At 36.2% G+C, this 18,759-nt stretch overlaps 1 protein-coding gene across 9 annotated transcripts in view; it reads right to left on the bottom strand.

Moving 5' to 3' along the window:
* The window catches only part of TRIM37 (tripartite motif containing 37), a 131,173-nt gene that overhangs the window by 57,382 nt on the left and 55,032 nt on the right, over positions 1 to 18,759 (bottom strand). For all 9 annotated transcript variants that reach the window (XM_029929256.1, XM_029929259.1, XM_029929261.1 and 6 more), the window contains 5 exons: positions 12,220 to 12,399; positions 8,446 to 8,560; positions 7,351 to 7,569; positions 6,028 to 6,164; positions 2,286 to 2,371 (listed from right to left, as the gene is read on the bottom strand). In XM_029929256.1, coding sequence (XP_029785116.1) covers positions 2,286 to 2,371; positions 6,028 to 6,164; positions 7,351 to 7,569; positions 8,446 to 8,560; positions 12,220 to 12,399 — 737 coding nt within the window. The remainder of the gene's footprint in view (positions 1 to 2,285; positions 2,372 to 6,027; positions 6,165 to 7,350; positions 7,570 to 8,445; positions 8,561 to 12,219; positions 12,400 to 18,759) is intronic.

The raw sequence follows: 18,759 nt of genomic DNA, 5'->3' as shown, positions 1-18,759 counted from the left end.
TCCTCAGCACCCACAACTTAGCGTCTGAATTAAGAGAGGAAATGACAGATTTAACTAAGAAAAAATACCCCAGAAGGTTGAAAAATATTCAGTAACTTTGACTCAGTACACCTATCTTCTATTTTATACCAAGATAGCCTCTGAATGTTTCTATACTATTTAAAACTTTAAAAATTACATTCGACACTTAGTAAAAATAAATATTCACTTACCATTTATTTGAAGAATATTAAACAATCCCTTATTATATTGTTAAATATCAGAGATCCAAAATTAAGATGTGCATTATTTCTTAGCACCGAGCTCTGTGGAGCTTAAGCTAACAGGGAAAATGGGCAGCTAAATATGCAATTACAATCATGTTCAATATATATTCTAAAAGGTTAATTTGAGAGAGTAGAAAAAGACCAACGGCACATAGTTGAGGAATTCCAGGAATAAAATACAAGCTACAATTAAGGAATAGCTAGGGGCACCTGGGTGGCTCAGTCGGCTAAGTCTCCGACTTTGGCTCAGGTCAGATCTCACATTCATGGGTTCGAGCCCCGCGTCAGGCTCTGTGCTAACAGCTCAGAGCCTGGAGCCTGCTTCCGGTTCTGTGTCTCCTTCTCTCTCTCTGTATCAAAAATAAATAAAACATTTAAGAATTAAAAAAAAAAAAAAGAAGGAATAGCTATACCCAGCAAGAGGAGAGACAGAAGGAACATGGTGGGAAGCACATTTGAGGGAATGAAATTTCCTCTGGGCTGAAAAATGACAGAGAGGAGTGTGAGAGAGGTAAGGCTAAAGAAGTGAGAAGGAGTCAGCATATGAAGAGTCATCTGTACCGTTAAGCAAGTCTGGACTTTATCCTGTAATTAAATGGAATCCAATAAAGGGTTTTAAAGTAAAGAAGTGACATGATCAGATATAAATTTGAAGGGAAAAAGAAACTCATTTTGAACTCATGCTGTGAGAAACAGGATGGAAAGGAAAAATAATGGATACAAGGAACCCAAGTGAGAGGCTATTTTGAAAGACAGTGGCCTAGGCTAGGAATGTTAAAGGAAAGTACAAATCAATTCATGCACTATTTAGGAGGTAGAATCAACAGATTTTGGTAATGTATTGAAAGCAAAGTTAAAGCAGGAGGAAAAGATGAAGAATGTATAGCACCATCAATCAGTAAGATGATGAGCTATTCCTGACAGGCACGCTGACAGATAAAAAGACCAAGATTTGTTTAAGAGACACTAAGTCTGTTAACATCAAAACCAGACAGCTACATGGATCTCGAAGTTATGAGAAAAATAAAGGCTAGAGCTAGAACTTGGAGAGTAATCAGCATATCAACAACTGAAGTACAAGTAGAACTGAAATCACCTTGAAAAAAGTGAGAAGTAGGAAAAGTACAAAACATGGGTGTAAGCTGCAAGGCTCAAGACTAATGTCTAAGAGGTCTTCAGTGATCCAAACATGCCACGAAATACACCAGTGTTTGTACCAATGGCAATATCAATAAAATAGCAGCAATACAAACTAACTTATAATTGTTTTAGCCAAGATTTGCATACTTAATTAAAAAAGGTCCAAAAACACAAAAGAAAAACTCAGTAGTTGAGCCACTTCATCCCAAGAACACCACTGTGGTTTGGCAAAAATCAGAATCCAAGAAAAAGATAATGGGGAGTTCTACTCTGGTTCTACCAACAACTACTTACGTGACCTAGGCAATTAAATCTCAAGTTTTTTCAATCCATAAGATGACCTCTCAAAAAATCCTTTGTAAATCATAGTCCATGAATCTATTCAGATTATTCTACAGTAAATTAAATTTACAAACAAGACAAATATCATAAAAGGATAATTAATATATAACTGTAGAGAAGACCAGGAACTTTTGATTCAGATAAACCCAAAACTCTAATCCCTCTCTTTCATTTACTAAATTGCAAAGAAGACCAAGTTGCTTAAATTCTCTACATACCACTTTGTACAGCTATAAAAAGTAGATAATATTAAAATCTCTCACAGAATGTTAGAAATTAATGAGGAAAGGTACACTTAAAGTGCTTGTGGACAATGCTTGGTACATAAGAACACTTACCAAATGTTAGCTATTATTAGTTTTAAATATCATTAGTAATACACTCATCTATAATATATGTAATATACATATGTATTATATGTTGTATATAAACAGCACTTCCAATACCACAAGCTATATAGTGCAGTGGCTGCCACATTAAAATATGATAGAGAAAAGGAAAGAAAAGACAACAGCTTGTGCATCTTGGCTTCTGTACCTGTTGGTCCTGCAGCAGCTGCATCTTCCATAAGTTCTCCCTCTTCCAATTCCATGTTGTTGTATTCCACATCATTTTCTCCAGACCTAAAAATACATATAAAATACATAATTCCTTTCTAAAAAAAATTTTTTTAATGTTTATTTATTTTGAGAGAGAGAGAGAGACAGAGTGCAAGCAGGGAAGGGGCAGAGAGAGACGGAGACACAGAATCCAAAGCAGGTTCCAGGCTCTGAGCTGTCAGCACAGAGCCTGACGCGGGGCTTAAACTCACCAACCACAAGGTCATGACCTGAGCCGAAATCAGACACTTAACCGACTAAGCCACCCAGGCACCCCTAAAATACATAATTCCTATATAGTAAGGATAATTAACATTATTTGTCTCACCTCAATGAATTTTAAAACAGAAGTGCATAGTTTTCTCTTGGGAAGTAAGATATGCTATTTCTCAATATGGAAATGTGGAAAAGGACTTTTAACATTATCATGTGTAGGTTAGTGTTAATGTTTAAACTACCTTTCAAAAATGCCAAGATGGTTGGCAACATTTTTCTTTTTTTCTTTTACAAAGTTTATTTATTTATTTTGAGAGACAGTGTGAGCAGGGGAGGGGCAGAGAGAGAGGAAGAGAGAGTGAATCCCAAGCAGGCTCCTCACTATCAGAACAGAGCCCAGTGCAGGGCTTGAACTCACAAACCATGAGCTCACTACTTGAGCTAAAATCAGGAGTCGGACGCTTAACTGACTAAGCCACCCAGGTGCCCCTAAATTTAATTTTTTTTTCTTTTCTTTTTTTAAAATTATTTATTTTTGAGAGAGACAGACAGACAGCGAGTGGGGGAGGGGCAGAGAGAGAGGGAGACACAGAACGTGAAGCAGGCTCCAGACTCTGAGCTGTCGGCTCAAACCCACAAACCACAAGATCATGACCTGAGCCAAAGTCAGATGCTTAACCGACTGAGCCACCAGGTGCCCCTAACATTTAATTTTTAAAATAGAAAATCTGAGAACCATTGCAAGCAGAAGAAACTATAACTTTAAAGAATTTATAACTTAATGGTAAGAAATTAGGCTTAAAACACTACACTTTATGGTTACTAAAAGATCAAATGAACATAGATGATTAAATACTCTTTTCTTTTTTGAGAGAAAGTGCACGTGTGAGCAGGGGAGAGAGAATCCCAAACAGGCTCCGCATACAGCATGGAGCCAAATGAGGGGCTCAATCCCACAACCCTGGAATCATGATGTAAGCCCAAATCAAGAGTCAGCCAGCTGCTCAACCAACTGAGCCACCCAGGCAGACCATAAATACTATTTTCTTCAGATGGTATTTCAGAAAAAAAGATGTTGCCTCCTACCAGAGTCCTCACAAAATCTTTCGTACCAAAAAATCCTATTGCCTTATTTTTTAATTAAAAAAATTTTTTTCTTTAATTTCCTTATCTACTTAGTGATTGATTTTAAGTAAGCTCTATGTCCAACATGGAGCTTAAACTCATAAAAGATCAAGAATTACATATTCTATCAACTGAGACAGCCAGATGCCCCACTTATTGTAATGACAGAGTGCTATATGGAACAACACTAACCAATGCTAGTTTAGGATATTTAAAGAAGTCACAAGAGAAACAAAAGCAAAAATAAATTATTGGGACCTAAGTTTCCTTCTGCACAGAGAAGGAAACAAACAAAACAAAAACAAAAACAAAAAAAACTAGGGGTGCCTGGGTGACTCAGTTGGTTAAGTGTTGGCTTTGGCTCTGGTCATGACCTCATGGTTCATAGGTTTGAGCCCCACGTCACGCTCTGTGCTGATACCTCAGACCTGGAGTCTGCTTCAGATTCTGTGTCTCCCTCTCTTTCTGCCTTTCTCCTGCTCATGCTCTGTGTCTGTCTGTCTCTCTCTCACTCAAAAATAAACAAACATTAAAAAAAAAAAAAACCTAAAAGGCAACTGACAGAATGGGAAGATATTTGCAAATGACATATCAGATAAAGGGTTAGTATCCAAAATCTATAAAAAATTATCAGACTCAACACCCAAAAAACAAATAATCCAGTGAAGAACTGGGCAAAAGACATGAATAGATACTTCTCCAAAGAAGACATCGAGATGGCCAACCAACACATGAAAAAATGCTCAACATCACTCATCATCAGGGAAATACAAATCCACAAAGAGATACCACCTCACACCTGTCAGAATGACTAAAATTAACAACAGAAAATAACAGATGTTGGTGAGGATACAGAGAAAGGGGTATCCTCTTACACTGCTGGTGGGAATACAAACTGGTAAACCCAGGAACAGTATGGAGGTTCTCTAAAAAGTTAAAAATAGAAATACCCTATGATCAACTGCACTATTATTTACCCCCAAAATAAAACATTAATTCAGAGGGATACAGGCACCTCTACTTACAACAGCCAAGATATGGAAGCAGCCCAAGTGTCCACTAACAGATGATTGGATAAAAAATATTTCATGTGTACACACACAGGAATATTATTAAGCCAATGAAAATTTTATAATTCTGAACATGGATGGAACTAGATGGTATAATGAACACTAACTGAGGTCAGAGAAGGACAAATATATGATTTCACTCCTATGGAGAATTAAAACAAATAAGCAAAGGGAGAAAATGTATGTGTGTGTGTATGTGTGTGTGTGAGAGAGAGAGAGAGAGAGAGAGAGAGAGAGAGAGAGAGAAAGACAAATGAAGAAGAGAGAGACAGAGAGAGAGAGACAAACGAAGAACAGACTCTTAACTATAGAGAACAAACTAAGGGTTACCAGAGAAAAGGTGGATGGGAGAATGGGTGAAACAGGTGATGGGGGGAGGAAAGATACCTACAATCTCAAAATAAGTCCTTACAGGATATTTATTAATTACAAAGGGAAAAATTAGTTATTTTAGATTGGAGAAAGCTGGTAGACATCATGTTAACCAAGTGATCTAAATCAATTGTAAAGTGATAGATAAAAGACTTGTGCCCTCCCACTACTCCCTCATATGAGGCCCTGAAAAGGTATCATAATTTTTTTAGTACTCCTGCCTAAAGGGCATAATCTCAACGGTGAAAAAAACATTCGGACAACTCCCCAAATGAAACTTGCTACAAAAGAACTGCTCTTTCTCTTAAGTGTCAAAGTCAGAAACAAACAGATAAAAAGATTAGATGACCCATATTAAAGACTAAAGAAACTTAACTAAAAGCAATTATGTGATACTGGATTGGATCCTAGACTAAAGGACATCAATGACAAATTTTTAAAAAGTCATAGGTTATAGTATTACATCAATGTTAATCCTAATTTTGATAACTATCCTGTGGTTACATAAGAAACATAGTACACAATGAAAAGATATATTCACCTAACTCAAAAATCTCACCCCTCCCCCCGCAAAAAATACAGAAAAGAGGAACTAAGCAAAATATTAACATTTGGGGAATTAATCTGGACAAAGGGAATATGAGAATTGTTATATAGTATTTATGCAACTTTTCTTAAATTGAATAATTGAAAAATTAAAAAGAAATAAAGCTAAGTTTGGAACCCAGAGGCGAGAAGGAGGAAACTATCTTTCCTTCACGTTCCTTCATTTTTATAAGATACTCTATAGCAAGTAAACATACTGAGTATCTCCACTTTTAGACCCAAATTTAGTTAACTACTTCTAATAATTACCACTTAGATGCTTTATAGTGGTAGTTAATGTGAGACACTCACATAGTTTCTTCATCAATGTCGTTTTCTTCTGTGTTACTGGTTGCTGTGGAACTGGCAGAGGAACTGCTGCCATCAAGGTGATTCACTTCATCTTCACCAACAAGATCCAGATCCAGGTCTCCGTCTGAGAGTTCGTGCTAGATCAAGGCAAAGAAATAAGACTTCTATCTCAAATGTTTTTACTCAGTTGATCATCTGATCCAGCTGATGGACCAAGCCCCAAAGAATAATGAAATGATCACAATTCTCTGCTCCTTTGCGCAGGCAGCTGAGCCCTTTAGAAAACAGCACACAACCACATTATCTGGTTCCACTAATAACTTACTGCTGCCGTTTTCAGTTAGGCCTTCAGTGTGACTAGATATGCTTCATATACTCCACTGCAGCTGCCAATAAGGCTCTTCACAAGGTAACATGTCAAACCATCATTCCTATAATCCTACCTAATCTCTAATATCAAGGACATCATAAAACTCTTGTCACCTATCTGCACAGAAAAGCACACTGGTTATGTGTAAATAGCCCCAAATTTTAGCTGCCTTACCTGCAAACCCCATCAATTCCTTTAACACCTCTTTCACAGGTTAACTGCTTCACCTGAGTGCTCCATTATCTCCTTATATAGTTTGTTTTGTCAATACCTTAACTCTCTCCCCACTGCCTCCTTCATTTTAATACATACTTGAAGTGTCCTGTCTTACAAATAACAACTACAACAACAAAAGCTGGCTTCTGCATCACTGTCTTACTTTTTAACTCTATTCTTTTTATGTTTATTTATTTTGAGAGAGTGCGCGAGTGGGGGAGGTGCAGAGAGAGAATCCTAAACAGGCTGTGCGCTGACAATCCCAAGAACCATGAGATCATGACCCGTGCTGAAATCAAGAGCTGGATGCTTAAGAAGTGAGACCCCAGGTGCCCCTCACTTTAAACAGTAACAATCATTTCTCTGTTGTTTAGCTAGGATAAAACCTGGCTCTCTCCCAAATCCTAACTCATTCTACCTTCATATGGAAAAATAAGGGACTTTACTAGTTTTAGTGAATGGAAATAGAACAGACTTTTTAATTCCAAAATTTATATAGTTTCTAGAATGTTATGTCTATTTGGTAGAACATACATTTCCTACAATAAATTAATTTTAGAGCCTTGTAACACTTTGATTCAACTTGTGACTTAACACTTACAGAAGGACATACCCTAGTAAAGAAAATAAACAGACAAGACTTTTAGTATATTGAATCCTCTATATATGTTGGAAACCATGACCTTATCCTTTCTCTGAAAAACAAAAAATGAATCTAAAACAAGTCTAATTATTACATGATAATCTTCATTCTGAATCTTTTCCTCTTCTTCTTCATCCTCTTTGACATCTCTTATAGAAGCTGTAATAGGACCATCCTGGAGAAGCATATCGGTGCACGGCACAGACTTCTTAGCACGTATCTCAGGAGTGTCATCATTTTGGGGACTCAGATGATTATCTGGTGGTGACAAATCTCTTGATTTCTGACTTCGAGATAACTCAATAGTAAGTCTCTTTTAAAACAATAACAGCACAAAAAAAAACCACATGAATCACAAGCAGAGTTCACTGGTCCAGTAAAAATATTTTAAGTAAAAAGATACATCCAGGTGCTCCTAAAACCATTTTGAAGCATCTCTCTCACTCCCTTCAGATTTTGCTTATGGAAAAATCTATGGCAAAGAAACCTGCCCAATTTACCTTCATTCTTCTCATATCCAGTCCAACTGCACATACAATTAGAAAACTGTGTAGTAAATAAATACAAGCAGTTTTAAATAGTACACGTAACATGAAAATCTCTCAAAGCATGTATTCATTCGGATTTTCCTCCCTCGTCTATTACCCATCTCAGTACTTCAATCCTCCGACCCCACCTCAATTTCCACTGGCAGAAAGAATTCCTTACATAATTTAGTTTACCACTGTAAAATAAAAATTCCTTAGCTGATCCTCCCCCATGCTCCATTCAAGAATAGTGACAATTCAAGATGTGACAATTTTCAATTACTCTGTAACTAAGAATCCTTTAATTTCATGACAGCTTAGAAAACAGAAATACTTAAGTCACCGAGAGAAACACAAAAAGTTAACCTCAATGAGAAGAGCATTCTCCAATACAGTATGGAAATGTTCTATATGTGCAATGCCCAACAGAAGCCCTTGAAATGTGGCTAGTGCAACTAAAGAACTGAATTTTTAAATTAAGTTTACAAAGCCATATGTGGCTAGTGGCTAACAAACTGTGGAGAGTGTAAAATTAGAGGCTCAAAGGTGTCACGTAGATGGGAGAATAAAATAATTGGACTTTTCTACAAAATTACAAAATCTAATTACAAATATAACAGGCCAATAGGAAACACTAAACCCAAAGTATGTTTTTTCCTTACCTCTTTAAGATTATTTATTTGTTGGATATAGCTAGTTTGCGCAGCTTCTAACTGAGTAATATACCAATGCTGGTCCCGGCATTTTTGAAAGAAAGTTGGAGAACGAACCTGAAACCTTAAAAGAAAACCTGCACATGAAACGTGATCTGAATAGTAAAATATTATCAACCAAGCCTTGAATCTGTAACTATAAATTCTGTAATTTTAAATTTAGTGGATTACATTATAGCAAAGCTAAAATTCAAACTGAATTCAAAGCTGCTGGTATTAACCATTTTTATTCATATAATTAACATATTTTAATGACAAAATGTTCTGAGAAGTTATCTTCAACAGGCTCTTAACTATAACAGGAGAAACTGAGGGTTGCTGGGGCAGGGTGGGGGGCTAAATGGGTGATAGGTATTAAGGAGGGCATTTATTTGTGAGCACTTATATATGTGATGAATCACTAAGTTCTGCTCCTGAAATCAATACTACACTATATGTTAACTAACTTGAATTTAAATAAAAACTTGGAAGAAAATAAAGTTATCTTCAAGTAAGTTGTCTATATTCAAACTATACTTTTGTAAAGAAATAACATTATATATCATGGTTAAGCTACCAAACTACTAGTTCAAATACAATGTTATCTTGAGTTGGGAAGGCCACACTATGCAGGAAGAAGGAAGCTAATGCTTTCCTTCCCCTTTCTTGCTTAGGTCAGACCCTACAAAAATAGGCAAAGTTTGTTTTAGACACTGCTTTTTTTCTCTCCTGCTTCCATCTCATGTTCCCATTTTTCTTACTCCTCATTAAAAAAAATCATTTAAAGGGTAACTCCCCAGGACTGCTTTACTGTCCCCCAAAGAGATGCATGCTCTAAATAACCTATATTCTCAACCCCTCCAAATAGCAGCTTAAATCAACTCTCCATATATATCACAATACCGCATATTTCAGCTAGGGTTAGGGAAAAAAACAAGTATAATAAAGGATTTCAATGGGTAAGTGACAGGATCTCAATCTGTTCAGAGCTATCTGTACTTTTAAAACACTAATACTAATGCAAAGAATCTCTACTTATGTCATATGAATGAAATTGAGTCTATAATTTATAATGAAAAAATTCACAGTAGCAGGTAAAGATGTTTCTAAAGAAAGGAAGAGTGCCAAGACGCAAAACTAACTTGGAAGTCTGGAAATCCTCCTTCCAGTCCTGCCACCTTTATGTTAAATACTATTCCATTTTTCATAACATTTAAAGCTAGTATAGGAATCTACTGACCATTTAGAATTATCTGCAGTAGGTTAACTATTTCCAGTCAAGGATACTCAGGCATTAGAGGACAGAGATTATTCACTCAACCACTATCCTAAGTGGATACTGCCCAGTCAGTATACACTGGTAAGACTTTCAAAAGGGTATTATTATCTTTGAATAACTAATGAACTGTGGCCAAGCCTGTACATTATCGTTAGTATATGTGTCATTAAAACAAAAGCAAACAGAAGGTAAAATTTCTTAACTTTCTCATTTAACAAAAAGAAGAAAACACATACGTATTCATATAGTTATAGAAAAGCCTTAAGTAACTTTCTAATATTAATATGTACATATAAAATACGATCAGAATTTTGAATTGGGATTTAAATTTTCAGCAATCTCCCATTAAATACATATTATGAGCAGTAAGAGAATTAAAAGCCTCCTCTCCACAAATCCTGCACCAATTTATTTATACTATTACAGCACTCTCTTATAGGATAGATTCTTTTTATCTGCCCATTTCATTTTGATTTTCTGAGGACAAAATTCATCTTATTCTTCCTTAATATTAAGCTACTGCCACTCAGTAAATGTTGCTGAATAAATGATAATATCACCAGGAATCTCATTCCTGCACTAATATTCAAGCCTGTAAGTAAAAGTTTTGTTATAAATAGGGAAGGCCTAAATGAAGAACTAGAAGTTGGGCTAACTGCATTAAAAAAATGAAACTATCCACACAGATTTCCACCAGAAAGACTCAACATTACTATGACTCCAATAAGGAGAGGACTATTAAAAAAAAAAAAAGGGCTCTTGGAACACTTGGGTGACTTAGTCAGTTAAATGTCTGATGCTTGATTTCAGATCAGGTTATGATCCCAGGGTTGTGGGATGGAGGATTAGGCTCACATTAGGCTCCACATTGATAGCATGGAGCCAGCTTGGGATTCTCTCTCTCTCCATACTTCTCCCTCCCTCCCTCTCTCTCTCTCTCAAAATAAATAAATATTTTTAAAAAGGCTCTTCTGAACCAATTTGACAATAAATTATATTTAAAAAAATAAAAGGTTCTTTTGTAGGTTGGTCAAATTGATGGCTGAATAATTTTGCTATCCTCCCTATGGCTAAAGTGAGGAATAGCAACAAATTTCTTTTGACAAATACTCAGAAAAACTCCACAAACCCTGAAAGGTTATAAAATGGAACTAAAATAATTCCCCCCAAAAGACAAAAACATGAATCATTTTTCCTACATTGAAAATTCAATAATCTTTTATCAGTTATTTATTCTCCCAAAAAGGTTATGAAGAACACCTACTAGTAAAGGTCAACAAGACAGCCAACTCCTACACTATGCTCTGGAACAAAGAGCTCATAATAAGTGAAAATTAAGAGTATATCAAGGAAAAAAGCTCTGAAAATGGTTTTTATGGAAACTTCTTAAACTGAAACACAGTTCAAAATGTGAATCAGCATGCCTCGATGGCTCAATCACTTAAGTGTCTGACTTTGACTCAGGTCATGATCTCACGGTTTATGTAGAGCCCCACATTGGGCTCTGTGCTGACTGCACTTCAGATCCTCTGCGTCCCTCTCTCTGCCCTTCCCCCTGCTATCTCTCACAAAATAAATAAACTTAAAAAAAAAAAACCTGTACTTGAATCTACCTTTTTAATACTCAAGCTCTCATTGTCATCATCAAATTAAAACATCATGTAATGATGCTCCAAAATGTCTGACTTATAAAGGATATCCCAATATTAAACAAGGCTGTTATGGTTTTTAGTCAGTGTTTATGTTATCTTTTCTTACAAATAACACACCAGCTACTATCATTGAGTTTGTTTTCATCAATTTTCATTTCTAGTCCCTTTCTTTTAATTTGTTGTTATCTAGAAGAAACTGAAAATTATTTTGTGATTTTAACCTTGCAAAACCAATCACCCACATATAATATACAATGTCAAGTGAGAAAAATAAGCACTTGATCCCTCACTATTTTTGTATTTCCAAATGGTGAGGTTGCTAGACATTCAACAGGTAAGTAAATGGGGCATTATTTATAAGAAATAGTAGTTTCCTGGGATGTCTGGGTGGGTCAGTGGGTTAAGCACCTGACTTCGGCTCAGGTCATGATCTCACCGTACCCAAGTTCAAGCCCTGCATCGGATTCAGAGCCTGGAGCCTGTTTTGGATTATGTGTCTCCCTCTCTCTCTCTGCCTCTGCCCCACTTGTGCTCTGTCTCTCTCTTTCAAAAAAAAACAAATATTAAAATAATTAATAAGAAGAAGTAGTGTCCTTTCTATGGAATTACTAACTAGATGTCAAGCACATTTCTGACTAAGTTATATTACTCACTACACAAGACTTCTGAAAAGAAACAGTTAAAAACATAATAGGATTACAGTTAGCATGAATTTCAGTATCCATCTTTGTTAGATGAATAAACTTTAAAATAAAGTTCTGATGACATTATTCTCCCATGATAAAAACAACAATATCAAATGTTTCTTATTACCTTAAAATCACCGTATCATTTTGTCGATTCAAGTATCCTTCATTGGCAAGTAAGTCCAAACGGAAAAATCTATTATAACCCCAGCATTCTCCAACTTCAAAGTCAGATGCAAATTCTCGAATGATATTTTTAGTAGGATCATTGCAGGACTGATGAACCATCTCTACACGATACTCATATCTAAATTTGAAAAAATAGACTATTAATACAGTTAATAAATAAGAATATAAGACAGACATGTCAAAACACTAAGGCCATTAATTACCTGAGAAGAAACTTATTAATAGTTACATTTCTTTCAGAAATGACCATCATCGTTAAAGACACCAGTTTTGTGAATGGGCTACCACAAAATGATTGGCACCAAACCCGTTTTCCCTCTTAAAAAGGTTTACCAGTAGAGGTACCTGGGTGGCTCGGCCGGTTGAGCATCCAACTAATCTCATGGCTTGTGGGTTTGAGCCCCACATGGGGCTCTGGTCTGACAGTGTGGAGCCTGCTTGGGATTCTCTCTCAGGCCCTCTCTCTCTGTTCCTCCCCTACTTGTGTTCTATCTCTCTCTCTCAAAAGAAATAACTAAAAACAATAAAAAAATTTTTAAATGTTTACCAAAAATAGCACCTCAAAAAACAATTCTGTATAAAATAGTGCTATCAAAGTTACTTTTGCTTTAGCAAAGGTCTATTATTCCATATATTCATTACCTATATTCCTCACATATAAATATTCTGCTATTTGCAGTGAGGTTCACTGGTGGGTTCTCAGTCTTTCCCCATTGAGAATGATGATATTAGCAGTGGGTCTTTCATATATGGCCTTCATGATGTTAAGGTATGTTCCTTCTTTCCCAACTTTCTTGAGGGTTTTTATTAAGAAACGCTGCTATATTTTGTCAAATGCTTTTTCTGCATCTATTGACAGGGTCATATGGTTCTTGTCTTTTCTTCTGTTAATCTGATATACCACACTGACTGATTTGTGAATACTGAACCAGCCCTGCAGCCCAGGAAGTCTATTATATTTTCTAACCAAAAGTAAGTATACACTGAAAAGCTAATATATTCAGATTTCTATAACTTCTATTATATAAAACTCCCAAGTCTTCAAACTCATCTTTACTAAGAAAGCACTGGTTTTTTTTTTTTTTATTAAGTTTATTTATTTTGAGAGAGAGATCGTGGGCACATGTGCATGAGCAGTTAAGGAGCTGAGAGAGATGGAAAGGGAGAGAATGCCAAACAGCCTCCATGCTGACAGCGAGTTTACTTAATGGATATGGATACAAGATGGGGCTCAGGGCTCAATCTCACAAACCGTGAGATGATAACCTGAGCAAACCAAGAATCAAACGTTTATTACTGTACTGAGCCATGCAGGTGCCCGACTGGAATAAATTTTTAAAAGATAAACACAATAGCTCACAGCCTATTTCTACTAGCAAAAGTAAAGAAAATACTGCAACTCTTCACCTACAAATATCAGATGTATATTTTTTTAAATTGTTTTTAATGTTTTATTTATTTTTAATACAGAGAGAGACAGAGCATGAGAGGGGGAGGGGCAGAGAGAGAAGGAGACACAGAACTGGAAGCAGGCTCCAGGCTCTGAGCTAGCTGTTAGCACAGAGCCTGACGCGGGGCTCGAACCCACGAACGTGAGATCTGACCTGGGCCGAAGTCGGAGGCTTAACCGACTGAGCCACCCAGGCGCCCCTAGATGTATATTTTTTTAAGTTTACTTATTTATTTTGAGAGAGAGAGAGAGAAAGAGAGTGAGCGCGCACAAACTGAGGGGCCAAGAAAAAGGATGTCAGAGGATCCTAAGTGGGCTCTGTGCTGAAAATAGAGAGCCCAATGGGTGGCTCAAACCCATGAACCCTGAGTTCAAGACCTAAGCCAAAGACGGATGCTTAACCAACTCAGCCATCCAAGTTCCCCAGATATACTTAAGTATTGTCAAATTATCTTTATATTACTATCAAAATTTATTACCATGATTGATGGCACAAAGAATTAGCCAATACTAAAAAAAAAAAAAAAAAAAAAAAAAGAATTAGCCAATACTAAGTTGTGGTATTTTGTCTGCTACAATTTTAAGGATGTCAAGCCAGCTCTGTAGTTGCAAAGGGACCATTAAATGACCAAAAATAAACCCAAATATCCATATACAATTGTTTTTGACAAAGGTGCCAAGAGCACTCAATGGGAAGAAAAAGTCTCTTCAACAAAAAAGATACTGGATAGCCATATGCAAAACAATGAAGCTGGACCCTTAATGTAATTCCATATATAAAAATTAACTCAAAATGGAAAAATGACCTAAATATAAGGGACTCAAACTACAAAACTCTTAGAAGAAAACACAAGGGTAAATCTTCATTAACTGAATGAATTTGGTAATACATTTGTAGGTTGATTCCAAAAGTATGAGCAACAAACGAAAAAAGTTAACTTGTACTTCATAAAAATTTAAAACCTTGGGCATCAAAGGACATCATCAAGAAAGTGAAAGGACAACCTACATAATGGGAGAAAACTATTGTCAAATCACACAGATCATCTGATAAGGATTTAAACATTCAAAATAAATAAAGAATTCCTATAAATCAACAAAAGAAAGACAAGCAACTCCATTTAAAAATGGGCAATGGAGGGTGCCTGGGTGGCTCAGTTGAGGTTCCAACTCTTGATTTCAAATCTGGTCACGATTTCATGGTTCATGAGATCAAGCACCTCCCCTGCTTGCATTCTCTCTCTCTCTCTCTCTCAAAATAAATTTTTTTTCTTTAAAAAAGGGCAATGGACTTGAATAGACATCTCTCCAAAGACATACAATGATCAATGAGCACATAAAAAGATATTCAACTTCATTGGCCACTAAGTAAATGCAAATCAAAACCACAGTGAGATACCACTTCATACTCACTGGGATGTCTAAAATATATAATTTAAAATGAAAAATTATTAAATATTGGTGAGGATGCAGAGAAATATGAACTCTCATTCATTGCTGGTAGAAAACACAGAATTGTGCAGCCACTGTGGAAAAGCTTAGCAGGTCCCCAAAGATGTTATAAACACAGAATTACTATCTAACCCAGCAATTCTACACTAGGTGTATATTCAAAAGAAACAAAAACATATATCCATATAAAAACTGTACAGAATTACTCTTAACAGCCAAAAGCTGCATACAACCCAAATGTCCATCAGCAGATGCATGGATAAACAACTGAAGCATATACATAACACGGGATATTATTTAGGCATATAAAGGAATGATGTTCTGGTATATGATTCATCATGAGTGAACCTTGAAAACACCATGCTAAGAGAATAGACACCAAACACAAAAGGTCCCACTGTAGGATCTTCTATATGAATTACGTACAATAGGCAAATATATGGGAGAGAAAAAGCAAAATTGTAGTTATCTAGGTACAGGGGAAAAAAGGAATATGGAGTGTTTACTTAATGGGTATGGCATGTTCTGGGACGATGAAAACATTCTGAAATTAGAGAGAAGTGATGGTTTGCAATACTACATGCCCTAAATTTCACTGAATTGTATATTTTAAAATGGGTAAGTATATGTTACATGAATTTCACCTCTACAACATTAACTTGTTACTTCTTTTTTTAAAATAAGTAGTGAAAACTCAAAATACATAGAAAAACAATCAAGAATACTGAAAATTTGGGAGAGAACTCATTAATGCAGATAGTCAAATACATCTGGGATCAAGACAAATAAAAGTTTAAGATCAATATAAAACAATAAAAACTCACATTGTATGAAAAACCATATAATGTATTGAAAAAGTGCCTTTACCAGCTTTAGTTCTTTAAAATCATGACAAATATATACTTGTATTTCTAATGTGGGAATTAATCCAAATTAAAATACTTAGCATCTCAACCCCAATCTTAGATAAAACTAAAAGCTCAAATTTGAATATTCCTTTTACCAAACTGAAGGGTCTGAATAAATATAACTTAACATAATAATTTTAGTATTATTAAAATTTCTTTTAACATTTATTTATTTTTGAGAGACAGAGAGAGACAGAGTGCAAGTGCTCCGGGGAGGGGCAGAGAAAAAGAGAGACAGAATCCAAAGTAGGCTCCAGGCTCTGAGCTGTCAGCACAGAGCCCGACGTGGGGCTTGAACCCAGGAATCACGAGATCATGACCTGGAATCATGAGATCATGACCAGAGTCAGATGCTTAACTGACTGAGCCACTCAGGCACCTCCAAAACTTTTAGTATTATAAAATTTACTCCTCCACAAAAGTTCAACTCTTTCCTTAAGCAACTCAAAGAAATTCCCTTCTCTAAAACAAGGCACCCAGGAAAGACTAGAGTCAATTCCAGGATATCACTCATATGCAAATATTCTCTGAAAACCTATACACGTGTATGCTAACACACATCTTTAGTGAGATACTTAAGTATAATGACATTATGACAGTACCTCTGCAGCACCCCAGATGATACTAAAATCTGCTAGATAATGATACAAAGATTTGTTTTTATTCCATATTTTGGCAGTTAAACTACTTCACTGTTGAACTCTGAACTCCATAATTGAATGACACTTTAATATAAATGAAAAAGTATTCAAAACTCTTCTCTATGTTTAATGAAGTGTTAAGAAAATTAACAGATACTAAGATGCCATTTTATCAGAACAGAAAGGTCTCACTTAAGGATTTAGATAATATTTAACAAATATATGGGGTGCCTGGGAGACTCCGTCAGTTAAGTGTCCGACTTCGGCTCAGGTCATGATCTCATGGTTCATGGGTTTAAGCCCTGCATTGGGCTCTGTGCTGACAGCTCAGAGCCTGGAGCCTGCTTCAAATTCTGTCTCTCTCTCTCTCTGGCTTTCCCCTGATCACACTGTCTCTGTCTCTCAAAAATAAATGTTAAAAAAAAAAACCCAAATATATGAATCATAACATTTACAACCTTAGTACCCTGAATAATATTTCATTATTATTGATAACATTATTGCTGTTTATAAGACAATGTGAAACTTAGGTTCCTGAAGTGTATATGGTCAACAATAAAAGCACAGAAATGAAGTCAGTACCAAATGTCAAAAATCATAGGAATGTCTCAAAATCTACATATCAGTAAGAGAGAAAGGAAACTTTCCAAGGCAAGAAATAGAGGTTGATCAAGAAATAGCTTAATCAGGAGATGAGGAGAGGCCCAAGATTTAATGGTAGCAACAGGGACACAAACTGAGATCACTGAGATTCTTATAATTCTGCCCTCGATCAACCACTTTCCAATCAAAATGGATGATTTTGAAGAACTAAAACAGCTAGGTGGTTAAGAACAACATTATAGAGACCCCAAAAATCCGTGTTAAACAGACTGCTGTTAAACAATGCTGATCTTGAGGGATTAACTTAAGCCATCACTGCATTACTATCTGTGAAATGGGACTAATAATATAACCTACAGCCCATAAGGTGATAGTAAAGCAAAATAAAGCACAGTGCTTGGCATAAAGTAAATATGTAGCAGATGTTAGCTGTTACAGTAACCGCATAGGTTAGGGGCGCGCCTATGTGGCTCGATCAGTTAAGATCCAACCCTTGATTTAGGCTCAGGTCATGATCTCACCGCTTGTAAGATCAAGCCCTGAGTCAGGCTCTGCACTGACAGCACGGAGCCTGCTTGGGATGTCCCCACTCACTCAGACACATGCAGGTACTTTCTCTCTCTAAATGAATAAACATTAAAAAAATAATAATAATAATATAGGTAAGTTCACTGCTAAAGATCATACAGGAGATTTGAGGCAAAGCAATAACTAAAACATTCAAAGGCAGAATCCTTTCCATATCACTAGCGTTACTCATCATTGGACTCCTCAGTAGGGGCAAGAATATTCTGCATTAAGGTTAGTCTATGCCAAAAGTTGTTAAACTGTGTGCCCAAGGATCAGCCCCTAGAATGGTCCTTTCAGAGATCCAAAATGTCAAAACCATTACCGTAATATTAAGTTGTTTGCCTCTTTCACTGTGAGGACATTTGGAATAAAGATGCAGAAGAATGGTAGTTAAATATGTACCAGTAAAGGGGCACCTGGGTGGCTCAGCCGGTTAAGCATCCGACTGTAGCTCAGGTCATGATTTCAGTTTGTGGGTTTGTGCTCTGCATCAGGTTCTGTGCTGACAGCTCAGAAGCCTGCTTCAGATTCTGTGTCTCCCTCTCTCCCTCTCCGCCCCTCCCCTGCTCATGCTTGGTATCTCTGTCTCTCTCTCTCAAAAATAAACATTAAAAAAATTTTTAATGTACCAGTAAAGTCATTATATTATTCAGTACTACACACTTCCAGACAGTGGGGGAGCAGGTGGGGCAGGTGCCAATGTCTCTCAGGAATGTCTCTGATATAGTAAAATCGATTTTATTAAATCTCAACTCTTAAGTGGCAAAATGAGACACAGACATAAAGTACTTGTCCTGTATAGTGATACACAATGATTGTCTTTGGGAAATAACTTTAACTTAGTTGCAAATTCT

The sequence above is a fragment of the Suricata suricatta genome, chromosome 17 (assembly GCF_006229205.1).
Source record: "Suricata suricatta isolate VVHF042 chromosome 17, meerkat_22Aug2017_6uvM2_HiC, whole genome shotgun sequence".
In the NCBI taxonomy this organism is placed as follows: domain Eukaryota; kingdom Metazoa; phylum Chordata; class Mammalia; order Carnivora; family Herpestidae; genus Suricata; species Suricata suricatta.
Note: the sequence above shows the minus strand (reverse complement) of the source record. Positions and strands in the feature narration are given on the sequence as shown.